Consider the following 13,889-nt stretch of genomic DNA (forward strand, 5'->3'; position numbering starts at 1 on the left):
TGTAGAGGAACAAGTACGGTATGTTGTTAAACTGCAGTCAGAACACAGCACACTGGAGAACTAGAACCTGTTGTGAATCAATGAACAAGAAATAAGTATCTACAATCTTGTCAGAAGGAAAACCAACTGAGGAAAGTGACAAATTATTTTTAAGACCAAATATGCATTCCAAGGGCTGACTATGAAGCAAACTAATCCTGCCAATTATTAATTCATAAACCAGTTGGCATGTAGACTTGGCATCTTCTTGCACATATAGTTTCAGCACAATATGAAAACAATTAAGATTTAATTTTATACTCCCAGGAGTCAAACAGTGTTTAAAAAATACAATGTAAATAACACTGGGTATCAGAAAAAGTAATATTACGTAAGTCCAATTTACTTGTGGCATATTAGTGTGATTTAGCATCAGGAAAAACTAAATGCTAATGCTGATTTTATTTCTTTTGGATATATTTACATATGCAGAGCTTTGTTTAAATATTGTGAAAAAGATTTAGGAGGAAAATCCATAATTCAGGATAGAATTATTAATTTCTAAAATAAATACTGCCATAAATGAGCACCTGAGCCCTTTTTAGTTAGGCTTAAGGCTTTGGCGGTCTACTTGGTATTTGAATCACACTTCAGTGGTGGAAAACCATTCATGAATAACTTATAAAAAGAGGCATTAAAATGGAAATAAGTATTAACAATTATCATTGTTAACTACAATATCACATAGAGGTCCAAAAATTGTGGCTAATTTACTAGCTAACTATTAACTGTCTAGCAGCAAGCCACAATTTTAGTGGGCCTTTGTCAGCTGGCCAGCTGCATGCGTTGCTGCACTTAGCAGAGACACACTCCCGGCAGCCAGCCATAAATTCCTTTCTTTATTTCCTTCTGACAAGATTACATGCAGAATAAACAAAGTCTCTCATGACCCGTTGCTCTAACTACTTTCTCTTTTCCCTCGAGCCCAACAGAGCCAACGGGTCAGCCCCTTCCGTTTTCCCCTGTGAGGTGGATCCCCCTCTCTCTGAAGCACCCCTTCCTCCCCAGACTCACTATCCTCTTCTCTGTCTTCTGAGGAGGACTCAGTACTGAGCAGTGGAGATCGTTCCCTGTATCCTCTAATTCTTTCCTTCCTCGCTGCCTGCAGTTCCCTGACAGCCTTAGTTCTAGTTAATGGCCCTTCAGATTATTTATTTATTTAGCATCAGCTACACAATGCAAAAGGCACTTCACCCCCCAAAATGGTATGAGAAGTTCTTTTCCCAAGGGACTTGAAAAACTAAAAACAGACGCTGGAAACAATAGAGGAAGAAAATGGAAATGGAGGCAGAAGTAATTATTTCAGTCACACATACTTTGGCTTAGTCACAGGGTACTGGGCCTAGGGCAGTTTCCCCCAACCTGATATTCAACAGATGTTCGACTTCAACTCCCACCAACCCCAGGAAGTATGGCCAATGGTCATACCCTAAACATCTGGAGAGCACTAGGTTGGGAAGGGGTGAACTAGGAGGTGTTCCGAAGATGCCAAAGCAAGAGAGAAAGGGTGGACTTGTTTCTAAGAGCAGGAGATATTCAGACAGTTGAAAGTGCTGGAGTTGGAGATTGAGGGGCCAGCGCTGTGTGTGCAACGTGTGTAATGTCAGCATGTTGCACGACGTGCTGCGGAATTAATGTGAGCATGTTGTGCAGTGTGCATGCACAGCCACTGCAGATTTTGGGGGATGGGGCCCTTGCCCCCCCCCCCAGGACACCCTAGATGGCACCTATGGGCAGGGGTGTGTCTGGGTATATGGAATTACACCTTAAAATTGATAGCTAGTTCTATTTAAATGCTTAACAAACATATATTGCTATTTGTACAGAGTTCAGCGGGGCTTATTCTCAAACAACTGAACGTATGATTGTTGTAGTCCTAGTAGCTATTAATAATTTCCCTCTTTTGTTCTTTAACCTTTCCCAAACTCTGGGTAACAAGGACAAGAAATAACATAGTGCACTGTCTTTGATCTGGCTAGATCAACTCACACAAAGACAGTAATTTGTTGACCTATTTAATATACTGGTCAGATATTCTGCAAGCACAGTCTGCAATCTGAGCTAAGTAAACATGTGTCTCACAGGAAAGTTAATTCCCACAGATAAACAACCCTCTTATGGTTCAATTTAATTTTAAAATACCAAACCGAGGACATCATTCTTCATATATTCAAAGTTCAGCCTGGCATCTTTAGTAAAAATTACATCATAGATCTTGACGTCAGAAATATCCTGAGATGACATTACAGTGCAAATTGAATAAAGGGACATCAAAAGACAAACATATAGGATTAAAGAATTCTGAGCTCAAATGGGCTTGGCTCGTCTGGCAACCAAGACAGATGCTTAATGTGAGAGCTCTCCTGATTTTGAGGCCTAGGCCACTTAGAATACAAAGCGCTAAGGTAAAACTGATCTGAAGAAGATCTATTTCCCTCAAGTCTGACTTCTGTTCCCCAAAAAAATCAGACAGTGAAGACCACCCTAGTAGGGCTAAAGGTTCCACTAAAACACACACACACACACACACACACACACACCCCCGCAAACCAGTCAAGATTGTACAACTCTTCATATGTGGCAGGAAGGGGTGTGGCTCGCACACATGACAGGGCTATGCAGTGCAACCCCCTCGTGCAGGCCTTTCAAAATATGAAGGGGGTTGAGAAATTATCCACCTGATGCAACAAGCAAAAGGAGGAACACCTCTTCCTAACACAACTAATATAACCATAAATGTAAGCCGGAGGAAAAAGCCAAAAAGGACAATGTTAAGCACAGAAAAGGAAATTCCTGGGTTGGAGTTGTACTAACAGAACGCCGCTTATTCCATACACACAACTTTTGTTGTAACAGAAAGGAAACAGATAATGCTTCAGAAAAACATGGAATGGGAACTTGAACATCTTCCTGGCAGGAGAAACATCAAAGGTGTGCCTTGGCCTGGACAGCTCAGCTGGTTAGAATGTGGATGAGACAGTGTTACGTACTGGGTGAACAGGACTTGAAATCAGTAGAATGTACTTTATGTTGGACTGGATTGTGACTATTTCATAAATAGAAATATATTTTTCAAGTTCTCCCTACCCAAATATAATACAGGCAGCAGCCATTTTGTGCACGTTCAATTTGTGCACAACTGCCAACACACACTGTTTTCGGCCCTGGAAGGGGGCTGAATGGGGAGGGAGCTACATGGGGTGGAGGGGGCTCTGCCCGCTCTGCCGATGTGCACAATGACCCACAAAGCAACCCCCGCACATCTGAGGACTTGCCTGTACCTTTACTCCATTATCCTCTGGGTGCCCCCTAGCAACTTTCTCATACAATGGAACCTTGGTTGTTGAACGTAATCTGTTCCGAAAGACCGTTCGACTTCTGAAACGTTCAACAACCGAGGCACAATTGCCGGTTGGCAAAATCCATTTAAAAAATGGAGAAACGTGCCTCAAAAGCTGTTTGACTTCCGAGGCGCGTTCGAAAACAGAAGCATTCACTTCTGGGTTGTTGGTGTTAGAAAGCCAAAATGTTCGATTTCTGAAGCATTCAAGGTTCCACTGTATAGCTGCCCCCTTTAACACTTCTGAACCATCCTCTGTCCACATAGAAAAAAATTAGAAGAGCCAGTGTTTCTCAGCCTTAAGCCTCAGAATCCAGAACCAGTTTACACCAACAGCACTGGTGCTACACAGGAGTCACCAGTTGGCTTCTGGAATACAAAGAGGGATAAGCTGTAGGAAGCTACAGTATCTTTCAGCAAACAGCGATATGGTTAATCATGGTGGTGTTTGCTATCACATAAACCCAATACTTCTTGTAACAATATTAAAACACTGAACATGAGGCCAAATTCTACAAAAATAGGCAAAATGAGAATTGGCATACCTTTGGATATCTCTTGCCCATCTGTTTTGTTGGATCTTTGGCTGAGTCATACGGATGAACACCAGTAAATACTTTGTGTTCCTTGGCTTCTCTGAGAGCTTTCTGGGAAGGTCCCTGTAATCCATCTTCTCTTTCACACTTACGGCCGGCTATGAAATAAAAGCAGTTTGGTTTTTACATTTCTTTAAAAATCATTTTTTGGTAGAAATTAAGCATGCATAAATTTGTTCTACTATAAAACAAATTAATCCCTGATTAATTTGCCCAACTTGCTTGTGATTTCAATCCAATCCAACAAGGATTGGCAATCTAAACTGGAATCTCAAATGGAACAGATAGGACATTGGCCCTCATCCAGACTAAATAAACTCTTTTGAACATTCCTGGCAACTGATCTGTACACACCCAGAAGATGGCACTGCTAGTGTCAGTGTGGGCACCATTATGCAGAGCCTGAAGAACCACAGAGCAAAAGAATCCATATTGTTTGAAAATCAACAGTGCTTGGGAGAAGAGGACTGCAGTCACAAAATTAGAATTTTTATTTATTTATTTAGCAGAGCTCTAAAAATGAGTATGAGTATGAAAGTATATCTGCATGTACAACTGCACACCCACAAGTCACAAGTGTCTCATTATATTCTCTCCAGTTAAAAAGCTGGTTGAGAAGTCTATGCTGGATAGCAATTTGAGAATGACAGAAAAAGCTCTGACTAAAAAGAGCACAAAATGGACTATCTGCATGGGGGTTATTGCCTTTAACATGAAAGACGATGTAACATTCACATTTACAATATCAAAGGGAACTAATATGGACCGGATCCTTCTGTGTTACCCTTCATCACTGCTTCCATGGGCAGTTCACAACAGTACAAATACATTACTAAGAAAAATGCTACAATACAAAACACTTCAAAATCTCCATACCATGCATACTTTTATTAATTTTTTTTATTTTCTATTTTTTATTAAATTTTATTGAATACCCAAAAAAGAACTTTTATTTATTTATTACTTGAAGTGGTACTACATAGATAATACAACGTAACATAATATTACAAACCCATTTGAAATAGCATTCAAATGCAGGTTTTATGCTTGATTTTTTTCTAATATAAAAAGCCACAAAAAATGTTGCAGACAACTTCATTGTCCAGAAAGTAGGAGAAGCAACAAGAGGAACAGCCATTTTAGATCTGGTCCTAACCAATGTTGATGACCTGGTTAGTTGGGTAGAAGTGGAAGGATCATTAGGCGTGAGTGATCATGCTCTTCTGAAGTTTACTATACAGCGGAAAGGAGCAGCCAAGAATACTATGACTCAATTTCTTGACTTTAAGAAAGCCGACTTCATAAAACTTAGGGAAGTGCTGGGTGAGATCCCATGGACAGTAATACTAAAAGGAAAGGGAGTTCATGATGGCTGGGAGTTTGTTAAGAGGGAGATAGTAAAAGCACAACTTCAGGCAATACCAATGAGACGGAAACCTGGAAGGTGCCTAAAGAAGCCAGGGTGGCTATCTAAAGAACTTTTAACTGAGTTAACATTAAAAAAGGATGTGTACAAAAAATGGAAAAGGGGGGAAACCACCAAAGAGGAATTCAAACAAATAGCCAGCACGTGTAGACACAAAGTCAGAAAAGCTAAAGCACAGAATGAACTCAGGCTTGCTAGAGAGGTTAAAAGCAACAAAAAAGGCTTTTATGGGTATGTTCGTAGCAAAAGGAAGAACAAAGAAACAGTGGGGTCACTCAGAGGAGAAGATGGTGAAATGCAAACAGGGGACACAGAAAGGGCTGAACTCCTCAATGCCTTCTTTGCCTCAGTCTTCTCCGATAAAGAAAACAATGCCCGACCTGAAGAATTTGGAGCGAATGATTCAGCAGAGGAAACACAGCCCAGAATAACTAAGGAGATAGTACAAGAATACTTGGCTAGTTTAGATGTATTCAAGTCTCCAGGGCCAGATGAACTGCATCCAAGAGTATTAAAAGAACTGGCAGATGTGATCTCAGAACCACTGGCAGTCATCTTTGAGAATTCCTGGAGAACAGGCGAAGTCCCGGCAGACTGGAGGAGGGCAAATGTTGTCCCTATTTTCAAAAAGGGGAAAAGAGAGGACCCAAATAATTACCGCCCAGTCAGTCTGACATCAATACCACGGAAGATTCTGGAGCAGATCATTAAGCAAACAGTCTGTGAGCACCTAGAAAGGAATGCTGTGATCACCAATAGTCAGCATGGATTTCTGAAAAATAAGTCATGTCAGACTAACCTGATCTCGTTTTTTGACAGAATTACAAGCCTGGTAGATGAAGGGAACACAGTGGATGTAGCCTACCTTGATTTCAGCAAGGCATTTGACAAGGTGCCCCATGATATTCCTGTAAAGAAGCTGGTAAAATGCGGACTTGACTATGCTACCACTCAGTGGATTTGTAACTGGCTGACTGACCGAACCCAAAGGGTGCTCATCAATGGTTCCTCTTCATCCTGGAGAAGAGTGACTAGTGGGGTGCCACAGGGTTCTGTCTTGGGCCCCGTCTTATTCAACATCTTTATCAACGACTTGGATGATGGACTCAAGGGCATCCTGATCAAATTTGCAGATGACACCAAACTGGGAGGGGTGGCTAACACCCCAGAGGACAGGATCACACTTCAAAACGACCTTGAAAGATTAGAGAACTGGGCCAAAACAAACAAGACGAATTTTAATAGGGAGAAATGTAAAGTATTGCACTTGGGCAAAAAAAATGAGAGGCACAAATACAAGATGGGTGACACCTGGCTTGAGAGCAGTACATGTGAAAAGGATCTAGGAGTCTTGGTTGACCACAAACTTGACATGAGCCAACAGTGTGACGCGGCAGCTAAAAAAGGCAATGCAATTCTGGGCTGCATCAATAGGAGTATAGCATCTAGATCAAGGGAATTATAGTGCCACTGTATTCTGCTCTGGTCAGACCACACCTGGAGTACTGTGTCCAGTTCTGGGCACCACAGTTCAAGAAGGACACTGACAAACTGGAACGGGTCCAGAGGAGGGCAACCAAAATGGTCAAAGGCCTGGAAACGATGCCTTATGAGGAATGGCTAAGGGAACTGGGCATGTTTAGCCTGGAGAAGAGGAGGTTAAGGGGTGATATGATAGCCATGTTCAAATATATAAAAGGATGTCACATAGAGGAGGGAGAAAGGTTGTTTTCTGCTGCTCCAGAGAAGCGGACATGGAGCAATGGATCCAAACTACAAGAAAAAAGATTCCACCTAAACATTAGGAAGAACTTCCTGACAGTAAGAGCTGTTCGACAGTGGAATTTGCTGCCAAGGAGTGTGGTGGAGTCTCCTTCTTTGGAGGTCTTTAAGCAGAGGCTTGACAACCATATGTCAGGAGTGCTCTGATGGTGTTTCCTGCTTGGCAGGGGGTTGGACTCGATGGCCCTTGTGGTCTCTTCCAACTCTATGATTCTATGATTCTATGGTTTCTTACACAAGATGCTAGCCTTATAAATAAACTTTTATAAATAATATAAATAAACCTTTAAAAACTTTTCAACAACTGTTACAAGTATCATGTCTCAGAGTATTTCCCTAAGCATTACACATTGCAGAAATGTTTTATTTGTTTGGAAGCTCTTCTCTCACTCAGTGGCTGTGGTTGTCTGGCAGTTACATTGCTCGTGGGATTGTGTTCGTTTGTGAAATATACATACTTGCAAACTGCTACAGAACTAGGAATGCCCAGAGGTTTAAATAGCATCTTCTGATCAAACACATTTCCAAGTTCTACAAAATCATTACAGTTACACAGTATAATATCTCAGAAGCATTTGCAGACCTCCTGTTTTGAGTGCCTTTCAGGTGGGATGGAAGGTATGTACTGTATATGCAGCAGAATGAAAACAGGTGCCTCTTCCTATTCAGTCATTCAGTCATTTTGCACTGCATACCAACCAGGTCATTCTGTATTGAATGATGACTAAAACGTTTTAAAACTGCAATTCCTTTTGGAAGGAACTTGCCTAATAAGCTTTAATGCAGGGGAAGGTTTACAGTGGGGGTATAGTGAGGGTTAGACACACATAGATTCCTCATCTCTAGTTTACATAAAATTGTGTTGTGGCACAACCAGGTGACAGGACAGGGTTATCAGACAATCTTAATGACCTGAACTGGAATAAGTCTTTCCCTCAGGCAGCCTAGTCCAATGTTGTTTAGGACTTTATAAGTCAGAACAAAAATCTTAAACTGGGTTGGTCACATATAAGAAACCGGTGCTGCTCCTCTTTTAAAAGTGACATAACTTGTGCTTGGTATGGTGCCTCACTCAGCAACTTAGCTGCTGCATTCTGTCCTAGTTGCAGGTTCCAGACCAGCCTTAAGAACACTCCCATATACAGCATATTACAATTGTCCAGTTTTCAGGTTATCAATGCATGAGTCACCATGTCACGGCTATCCCTGTCCCAAAATAATCATAGCTGTCAAAGGGAGAGAAGCTGGCAAAACTATACTGAAGTCACTGAAGCCTCCAGCAAGAAATGTGAGTCAGGGAGCACCCCCAGAGTATGCACCAGCTCTTCTGAGGGAAGAGTGCAGCCCCATCTAGAAATGAGTACAACCAATGTCTAGGCAATTTGGGTTTGGGGAAGCCTGTGTATAAACTTGCATTATTAACCAACTTCCCATTCTGTAACATTGCATTTTCCCCTTCAAGCAGCAGAACCATTTTACTCACTGCCCACTATCTTAGGGTAAACAGATAAATAAATGAATGTTTTCTTACTAAGATTAATACTGGAATTCAGTTGCTGATGCCCCAACGTAACTAAGTGTATACTGGCAAAGTGCAAGAATCCAGTGACATGTAATATTTTCCAGATTCATTGTAAAAAAACACACACACATCCGCATCGCCATAAATATGTAGGCAGCATGTAAGTTTGCATACAGGTATAAACAGGGACGTGAAAAGGCTTAGTAGCAGTTGGTCCAGTTGATGGGTATCTAGACCACTGCTATGTGATGGCTGGGGGACAAGAGTAAGGCATCCCAAAAGAAAGAAGCTTATTTTTTCCCTACTTGATCTTGTTGTAACTACAGCCTGCTGATAGAAGGCTCCTTCTGTGCTTATTTTCTGTGGGCTACGAAAACAGTGTGGCACCATGGCATAAAGTAGGATGGTGGAGCGAGGAAAGCGTCCAGCCATGACTGCTGCATAACCACCACTGCTGGTACTCCTTGCCATATAATCCTTGCTCATTCACTCATTTCACCGTTCCACTTCCACCCCATCCCACCTACTAGAGGTACTTAAGAGATTAATTATAAATAACAGTTTTCATCTCCCAAAAACTTGTTTTCAAAAATGAATAGAGCTTTTCGAAGAGCCACACTGAATAGCAGTACAGAGTCATTCTGCTGTTGTGAGTCTGGGCTGTCTTGATTACTGTAAATGGGTATCATCTGAAATGTTTCCTGGTGGAGAACAGGAATATGACAAAATAACCTTAATTCCTCCCTCTAAAAATAGGGTTGGCTTACTATCTGGAGTGCTTTAGCAAGGTAGCCTTTTGTTCATAGCCTATAACCCTAGGAACTGTGCTGGTATATAAAAGTGGAATGCTATTGTTTTACCCCAGGAATGTTACCTCAATAGAGATATAACAAGTCACTCACTAGAGTCAGCAGGCAAAATGAAGAAAATCTGGTGTATAATATACAGGAAAAAACACTGCCTCAGCCACTACAGACAATTAGGAACATTTTTACTGAAATTTAAGAAAAGTATTTCCCCATTATTTACAGGTTTTGCACTGTTCGCTCTGCATCTTTTCAGTGATGTTCCTGAAAATCACTTCAGTAAATTGTGTATCTGTTCTGTTAACTTTGTTCCATTTAGGTCCCAAACTGAGCAAAAGTGTGAAACATACAGCCCCAATATTAACACTAATTATCCTCAGCTATTTTTTGTACACAATTAAAGTCTTTTTTCAATGAAAGCTACATATTATCAGTGACCAACATTGCTAAAAATTTCACTAGGATCACAGCCTTAAATAAAAAAATGGCTACATCTTGTTCAATCACTTCAGACTGTACCAACATATAAGGAGATTCTGGATGGACCAGACCAAAGTTCCATCTTGCCCAGCATGCGCACAACAGCACTCTCCCCACTTCTGTTCCCCAGCAACTGGTACTCAGAGGCATGTTACTTTCAACATCAGAGTTATGCGCAGCCATCAGGACTTGTGGCCAAATTCCAGTGTTTATTCACAGCATGAATAGTGCTTCCCTTTTATCTGTCCTGATCTTCCAACATTTGGTTTCACTGTGTGGCCCTGGGTTACAGTATTATGTGAGGAGGAGGAGGAGGAGGAGGAAAACCCTCTAGCCCCTTTTTCTAAAGGACCTCCATGATGCAACCTTTCCTCATAGGAGTTTTTCAGCCCCTTGAACCTTTTGGTTGCTATTTTCTGATCTTTTCCAGCTTAACTTCAACGTGCTTTTTAAGGTGCAGCAACCAGAACTGTATACAATATTCCAAATACAACTGCAATTTAGATTTTTAAAACAACATAATAGTATTGGTAGTTTTGCTTTCAGTCCCTTTCCTAATGATCCTTAACACACCTCTTTTACAGCTGCTGCACTCTGAGTGAACATCTTCACTGAGGTATTCCTGGGACCACACCTTCTACCTACAATGGACCTGCTATCAAAATATGAAATCCAGCAGCGTTTATGGGGAGGGGCACACTAAACAGCATTCTAACACGTCAAGGAGAACACTTGGCTACCATACTTCTCCTTATTGGAGCGACAGATTTTCTGTGTCGAGGAGATGTGGTGTGTATGGAGTTCAAGCATGTAAACTCCAACCTACAATCTGAAACCACTACAAAAAATTATACGCAAAAGGGTTTAGCCATGCAACTATCATAAAATATTATGGGCGGATGCTAAACAGTTTACCCTGGAAGGAAGTCACACTAAGTTCAATGAGACTTCCTTGTGAATATGCTTAAGGCTGCAGCCTAATCACATTTCACTGCAGTTGCTCTTTATTTTTATAGTAAGTCATTTCTATTAGACTTCTGGAAGGTGAGTAAAATGATAGTAATGCAGCAGATAGGCTGAAGGGCTCATAAAATAAAAATATCAATGTTCCATTGCCAAACCTGCAAATATATTTCATAAAGCTACTCAAAGGAAAAGAAATGTCCATGATCAAAATCTATAAAACTTGACATATGCTATGACTTATTGCCAACCTATTTTCCAGTTAAACAATAGTAGTAAAGTGATATTGCAAACAGCATTTGAGTTTCCTGTTTTGATTTTCAAGTCTCCATCCAAACATGAACACCCTTAACCTTTTAGTGAATTTGCTAATACAAATAACATATAAATGCCGCTCCCTAGTATAAAATGCACATCCCTCAAAAAGCCTCCATATTTCAGTTTGTACATATTCAAATTTTGCTTAACATTAGCATCTTGTACTTCAAAACTTGGTAACAAAATGTTTTCTAAGACAGAAAAGCTCAGAGTCAATTCAGCCTGTATACAAAGGAATCCTCATGGAGCCAACACTCCCCCTTCCCATTCCTCAGCACATCCACTCAACACACCAAGCCATTAAGGGAATGAGATGCCTGTAACAGGCAGTGTCCTGACCATGCACACACCCTGCAGGAAGGAAAGCGGATACAAAACTCTGTTGATTCCTGCAGGAATCTCTCTAAGCATGGAGGACTGTTTCTATGGTGGACTAGACAGAGTCTGCAGTATTTAATGAAATGATGGACTATCTCATTCCCAGGGCAACCTCTGCTCCCAGGCAATCAGGAAAGAGAACTGACGCAGTATTAAAAATCCACTCAGTGACATCTCAACTCCCACAGTAGCTGGGAAAGCATTTCATTCATTTTGCAGATTTAACAATGCTTTCCCACCATAGCCCTTCAGAGCTCACACCCATTTGCCTCGTCCATGTGAATCACTGTGTCTCAAAGCTTAACATTCATTAAATCATTTTAGGGTTTAACATGCAGGAGAATTTTGAATGCCTATCCATTTGCACAATCTTTGAAAAGCATTTTTTTCTGTTCAAGTTTGGGATTTCAATATATAGGAAACCATTTACCTTTAGTGACAGGAATTTGAATGTAGCTTCCAGACTCTAAGCTTCGTAAAGTGGCTTGTAAACCTGTAATCTGAACAATGAAGGGGAAAAGACATTGAGAACTTTCATTTCTCCCATTAAGAAAATCAGACATATGTGTGAATGCATGCAAAATAATCAGCCTAAAATATCTCAATGTGGTAAGAATCTGAGTGCCTATAGAAATCAATATATTAGTTATCCTTCAACATAATTTTAAACAATGCTTTCCATGCACTCAGTCAGGGTAATTAAAGTGAAGTAAACAATCTTTCCACCTTCCCAAGATCACTTCACATAGTTCGTCAGTAACTCTCAGGCAAAGGGGAATCAGCAATCAAGCTTACAGGTGGCCTAAATTATCCAGCAGGAATTTAGCCTGCAAATTACCACCACACTCTGGACAAAGATGGGAAATGCAAGAAAGCCAGCTGTATCAACTACAGCTGAGCCAAAATTTATCAAAACCCATTTATTCTTCAAAAATATTAAGACTTCTCTTTTTCTCACAAAAATGTCACTTTGCAGTGTTTTCAAAATACTCTCCACCATCTACCCTTCATGGTGCCCTGGAACATAATTAAGTTCAAATATCTAAAGGGTTAGAATCATAGAATCATAGAGTTGGAAGAGACCACAAGGGCCATCGAGTCCAACCCCCTGCCAAGCAGGAAACACCATCAGAGCACTCCTGACATATGGTTGTCAAGCCTCTGCTTAAAGACCTCCAAAGAAGGAGACTCCACCACACTCCTTGGCAGCAAATTCCACTGTCGAACAGCTCTTACTGTCAGGAAGTTCTTTCTAATGTTTAGGTGGAATCTTCTTTCTTGTAGTTTGGAGCCACTGCTCCGTGTCCGCTTCTCTGGAGCAGCAGAAAACAACCTTTCTCCCTCCTCTATGTGACATCCTTTTATATATTTGAACATGGCTATCATATCACCCCTTAACCTCCTCTTCTCCAGGCTAAACATGCCCAGCTCCCTTAGCCGTTCCTCATAAGGCATCGTTTCCAGGCCTTTGACCATTTTGGTTGCCCTCCTCTGGACACGTTCCAGTTTGTCAGTGTCCTTCTTGAACTGTGGTGCCCAGAACTGGACACAGTACTCCAGGTGAGGTCTGACCAGAGCAGAATACAGTGGCACTATTACTTCCCCTTGGGTTATCACATGGAAGATGCAGCAAACTTGTTTTCTCCTGCTCTGGAGGGTAGGACTTGAATAAATGGCTTCAAGTTACAAGAAAGGAGATTCCAACTAGACATCAAGAAGAACTTTCTGACAGTAAGAGCTGATCGATAGTGGAACGCACTCCCTTGGGAGCTTGCGGACTCTCCTTCCTTGGAGGTTTTTAAGCAGAGGTTGGGTGGCCATCTGTCTTGGATTCTTTAGTTGAGATTCCTGCATTTCAAAGGGTTGGACCAGACAACCCTTGAGGGTCTCTTCCAACTCCATGATTTTATGATTCTATGAAGTCTGGAGCATTTTGGTTGATGCAAAATTGTGGCCAGGCTACCCAAAAACAACCCAAACATTTAAAGCGCATACTCTGACCAGGAATCCTAGGAACTGTAGTCTGTTTTGGATGCTGGAAATTGTAGCTCTGTGTGGGGCTAATTACAGTTCTTAGGATTCTTGGGGGGCGGAATCAAATATGCTTTACTTGTATCAATAAGGCAGAGTGATCCTGTGAATGCTTCCAGGGCTGTCTTGCTGAACAGTCTGAGCATTGAGGAGATCTGCCCTTATTGCATATAGGTTGCCTTTGCCTTCTTGGCCCTCTGCTTTTGCC

The 13,889-nt window shown here is 41.2% G+C and overlaps 1 protein-coding gene across 2 annotated transcripts in view; it reads right to left on the bottom strand.

Annotated features, from left to right (window-relative positions):
* Nucleotides 1-13,889, bottom strand: part of SPAG16 (sperm associated antigen 16) — a 444,848-nt gene that overhangs the window by 387,229 nt on the left and 43,730 nt on the right. For both annotated transcript variants that reach the window (XM_081878176.1, XM_081878175.1), the window contains exons 8-9: nucleotides 12,081-12,150; nucleotides 3,925-4,073 (exon numbers count right to left, since the gene is read on the bottom strand). In XM_081878176.1, coding sequence (XP_081734302.1) covers nucleotides 3,925-4,073; nucleotides 12,081-12,150 — 219 coding nt within the window. The remainder of the gene's footprint in view (nucleotides 1-3,924; nucleotides 4,074-12,080; nucleotides 12,151-13,889) is intronic.

The sequence above is a fragment of the Podarcis erhardii genome, assembly GCF_964252035.2.
Source record: "Podarcis erhardii genome assembly, chromosome: 1".
Taxonomy (NCBI): Eukaryota; Metazoa; Chordata; class Lepidosauria; order Squamata; family Lacertidae; genus Podarcis; species Podarcis erhardii.